Source organism: Nicotiana tabacum, chromosome 5 (genome assembly GCF_000715075.1).
Source record: "Nicotiana tabacum cultivar K326 chromosome 5, ASM71507v2, whole genome shotgun sequence".
Classification (NCBI taxonomy): domain Eukaryota; kingdom Viridiplantae; phylum Streptophyta; class Magnoliopsida; order Solanales; family Solanaceae; genus Nicotiana; species Nicotiana tabacum.
Window position 1 is genome coordinate 138,417,311 of NC_134084.1, and position 4,277 is coordinate 138,421,587.

The window sequence follows — 4,277 nt, forward strand, 5'->3', positions numbered from 1 at the left end:
TTCCTCAACTCTACAATGCCATGAATCAACAGGGAAGGCCTTCAATATTGAAAAATTATAAATTAGTACATTATGTTAAATTATCATTAAAATAATAAGCTAAACAAAGAACATAATACTTACATTCAAAGTAAATGCTAAATCTATCTTTTTCTTCAATTCCTCTTCTACCCAATTAGAAACGTCATAAAAAATCCTTTTGCTTCATTTCTTCTTTTATAAAACCAACGTTGTAGCTTCACTTAGATGAAATCCATCATTCTTAATATAGGAAGCTCCCTTGCTTCTAATAGCACAAAATTCATTGACACAACTATGTTTGTTGTGAGCATGTCATATCTTCGTCGTGGACTACAAGAACGTGCCCACCTTTCTGGTGGTTCTTCCATCAAGTAGTCATAAGTCTTCTTATCTACTTTTGCTATATCTGACATGTATAGATCAAATTCTTTGCGCCTGTATACTCTTGAAGCACTTTGAAAAAGTTTTATGACCTCACTTTTCACTTTCCTTCACTTTAGGTTCTGCTCCAAATGATAGATACAAATCCCATGGTGGCTTTCAGGATATAACTTTGCAATGCCATATGCAATAGATTGATGCCTATCTAATAAAATATTTAATTTTCACGGCTCCCAATTGCATTGCAATGTTCACTAAAGTACCACTCATAGGAATTGTTATTTTCAGATTCTGCAATTCCAAAGGCTAGTGAAATTTTTTGGTTATTTGCATCATTTGAAGCTGAAATCATTAAAACACCACGAAATTTTGACTTCAAAAAATTTGTATCAACAGCAATCACTGGTCTACAATAATTCCAACCAGTTATTGATGATCCATATGCATAAAACATATAAGGAAACCTGAAAAATACAGTATAATAGAAGGTTAACAGAAGTTAATGACAGGTAGTCCTTAACTTAGACTAACAAAGTCAAAAGTTAAGGACATGTAGTCCTGAACTTCAGGTTATAAGCCCAAAAGTTAAAGACAAATAGTCCTGAAGTTAGACTAACAAGCTCAAAAATTAAGGACACTTGGTCCTTAACTTAGAGTAACTAGTTAAAAAGTTAAGGACATGTAGTCCTTAACTTAGAGTTACAAATTAAAAAGTTAAGGACATGTAGTCCTTAACTTAGAGTTACAAGCTCAAAAGTTAAGGACGTGGAGTCCTGAACTTAGAGTTACAAGTTCAAAAGTTAAGGACACCATGTCCTTAATTTTTTAACTTGCAACTCTAAGTTAAGGACCAAGTGTCCTTAACTTTTTGATTGCACACATCAAAGTTAAGGACATCACGCCCTTAACTTTTTCACTGGTTAAGGACAACATGCCCTAAAGTTTATAAAACAGACTAATAATCTCTTTTTTGATTGTTTACCTGTTGTTGTCGTCTATCTTTATGTTAGTATATGTTCCCAGATTTTTACTTTTCATCATATACAAGTATGAAGACAATAAATCATAATTCTCTTCAGGAGTTCCTCTTATTAAAGTTGAAGCACATTGAATATCACGCCACGCCTTGTGATACCCAATGTCTATTCCATGCAATTTTTGCATTTCTGCCATGATAAAAGCTGGTGTAACTTCAAACCTTTGGTCTCGAAGATTGTCAATAATGTAACCACTAATCAACTTTGAAGTTGCATGCCTTTGATCAACTTTCATAGTGTTAACTGGGCAGTCATAATTTTTCTCAATCTTTACTATCTTGAACAATGTTGAATCTTTAATTTTGAAAGCACGCACACACCACCCACACATATCATCATTGCATTTCAACGAATATCTTGTTGAGTTTGATCTAAAAACTTTGAATTCAAAATGTCCTTTAATTGCTATATTCGAAAAACAGTTAATTATACTCTTCTTTTTGTCAAATATTGATCCCACTTTTATTTCATCTAGCGAAGCATTTTCTCTTAATATTGTAGTTGGGGATTCTTTTTGTTTCGAATTTGAGCTTCATCTAGTTAGTTGAGTAGAGGTTTTTTCAGCAACTTCTTCTATTACCGGTGCACTCTCTAACACTTGAATACCCAAAACTTATTCGTTGTCAATCTTTATCATGCTTTGTCCTTCCACTTGAATAGAATCAAATGTTTGAAGCACCTCTTCAGTTATTGGTTGAGCTTCAACCATATATATTTCCATTATCTGTTGGCATGTATTTTGATTGTCATGTTGATTTTCTCTATTGACATGTTCAAAGGTGCTTGTAGATCCAAAAACTCTTTCCGAAACATCAACAATGAAACAACAACCCTTGAAGCGTGAATGACTTTTTAGTAACTCCCCAAGGATCTATGCTCAGCCCGTTCTTATTTTCCCTAGTAATAGACGCAGACACACCATATTCAAGGGGAGGTGCCATGTGTATGTTGTTCGCTGATGATATAGTTCTGATGAGACGAGATGCGGCATTAATGAAAGACTGGAGGTATGGAGGCAGGTTCTGGAGTCTAAAGGTTTCAAGTTTAGTAGGACCAAGACGGAATACTTGGAGTGCAAGTTTAGCAATGTGTCGGGGGAAGCGGACGGGGAGGTGAGACTTGACTCGCAAGTCATCCCTAAGAGAGAGAGTTTCAAATACCTAGGGTCTATTATCCAAGGAGATGGGGAGATCGACGAGGATGTCACGCACCGTATCAGGGTGGGATAGATAAAATGGAGGTTAACATCTGGAGTCCTGTGCGACAAGAAGGTGACACTGAAACTTAAAGGTAAGTTCTATAGAGCGGTGACTAGATCGGCCATGCTGTATGGGGATGAGTGTTGGCCAGTCAAGAATTCTCATATCCATAAGATGAAAGTAGCCGAAATGAGGATGTTGAGATGGATGTGCAGGCACTCTAGGCTGGATAAGATTAGGAATGAAGATATTCGGGAGAAAGTGGGCGTGACACCCATGGAAGACAAGATGCGGGAAGCGAGGCTTAGATAGTTCGGGCACGTGCGGAGAAGGGGTCTAGATGACCTAGTTAGGATGTGCGAACGGTTGGCTTTGATAGGTACAAGGAGAGGTAGAAGGAAACCTAAGAAATATTGGGGCGAGGTGATAAGGAAATACATGGCACAACTTCAGATTTTCGAGGACATGGCCCTGGATAGGGAGGTGTGGAGATCGAGCATTAAGGTTGTAGGTTAGGTTTTAGTTGAGCGTTTTCTTCGTTGTTCTGGCTAGTCTGATAGTGTTTTATATAGAACTGCTAGCGGTTATTGTTCCAACACACTTTCTATTTTTTGTTTATTATTTTTTTACTTTTATTTTATATTTTATTTACAATTTTTATTATTGCCATAATTATTATCCTTCCCACTTATTTATTGTCACTTATGGTGCTGATCATTTTTTTTTGTTACAGATATTTTGTTTTTGAGCCGAGGGTCTCCCGAAAATAGCTTCTCTACCTTCATGGGTAGGGGTAAGGTCTGCATACATTCTACCCTCCCAGACCCCACTAGTGGGATTATTACTGGGTTGTTGTTGTTGTATACATGTGTGAAGTTCTAAATCTTTGGATACAAGCATTCCCTTGCTTGTTCCTGGGTTGATATCAAACCATATCATTCTTTTAAACTTGTCTCTATCCAATTCAATAACTTCAAAGATCTGTTTAATGAAATATTCAAATCGAATTGGCTCAGGTACTAGAACAAGCTTTATTTAATGATCAATATACTTATAATATGCAGTCCATCTACCATTAAAAGCAATTATAATACATATTGTTTCCATCCTGCAAGTTAAGAGAATGGGAAATTCAGGACATATTTATAGAGCAATCCTTGTATAAATTAAGAACAGGAACTATAAGTTCAAGACCAAGTGTCCTTAACTTTTGAACTTGAAAATCAAAATTAAGGACAAAGTGTTCTTAACTTTTGAACTTGGAATTCAAAGTTAAGGACCAAGTGTCCTTAACTTTTGAACTTGGTATTCAAAGACCAAGTGTCCTTAACTTTTGAACTTATAAGTCAAAGTTCAGGACCAAGTGTCCTTAACTTTTGAACTTGTAAGTCTAAGTTCAGGATCATGGGTGTGTTTGGTACGAAGAAAAATATTTTTCGGAAAATATTTTCCAATTTTCCCATGTTTAGTTGGCTTAAATGTTTTGAAAAACATTTTCCTTATCAACTCATTTTCCTCCAATGGAGGAAAATATTTTTCTTATCAAGAGAAGGGAAAACATTTTCCAAAACTCTGTCCGTATATTCCCTACCCTCACCAACACACCTCACCCCCTCTCTCCAAAAAGGCTTTTTTATTT

At 35.9% G+C, this 4,277-nt stretch overlaps 1 protein-coding gene across 1 annotated transcript; it reads right to left on the reverse strand.

The window, feature by feature from the left end:
* Positions 1-242: 242 nt before the first annotated feature.
* Positions 243-1,674, reverse strand: LOC142180995 (uncharacterized). Its single transcript, XM_075253105.1, has 3 exons — positions 1,385-1,674; positions 666-866; positions 243-456 (listed from the first exon to the last, which is right to left on the reverse strand). Exons 1-3 carry the CDS (start codon positions 1,672-1,674, stop codon positions 243-245), a joined length of 705 nt encoding a protein of 234 aa, XP_075109206.1.
* Positions 1,675-4,277: the final 2,603 nt, after the last annotated feature.

Excerpts from the sequence above, each read along its gene's own strand:
- LOC142180995 (XM_075253105.1), bottom strand. The coding sequence starts at position 1,674 with ATGAAAGTTGATCAAAGGCATGCAACTTCAAAGTTGATTAGTGGTTAC. Across the intron at positions 867-1,384 it reads AAGATAGACGACAACAACAG|GTTTCCTTATATGTTTTATG; the intron begins GTAAACAATCAA and ends TGTATTTTTCAG. Across the intron at positions 457-665 it reads AATAACAATTCCTATGAGTG|GCGCAAAGAATTTGATCTAT; the intron begins GTACTTTAGTGA and ends AAGAGTATACAG.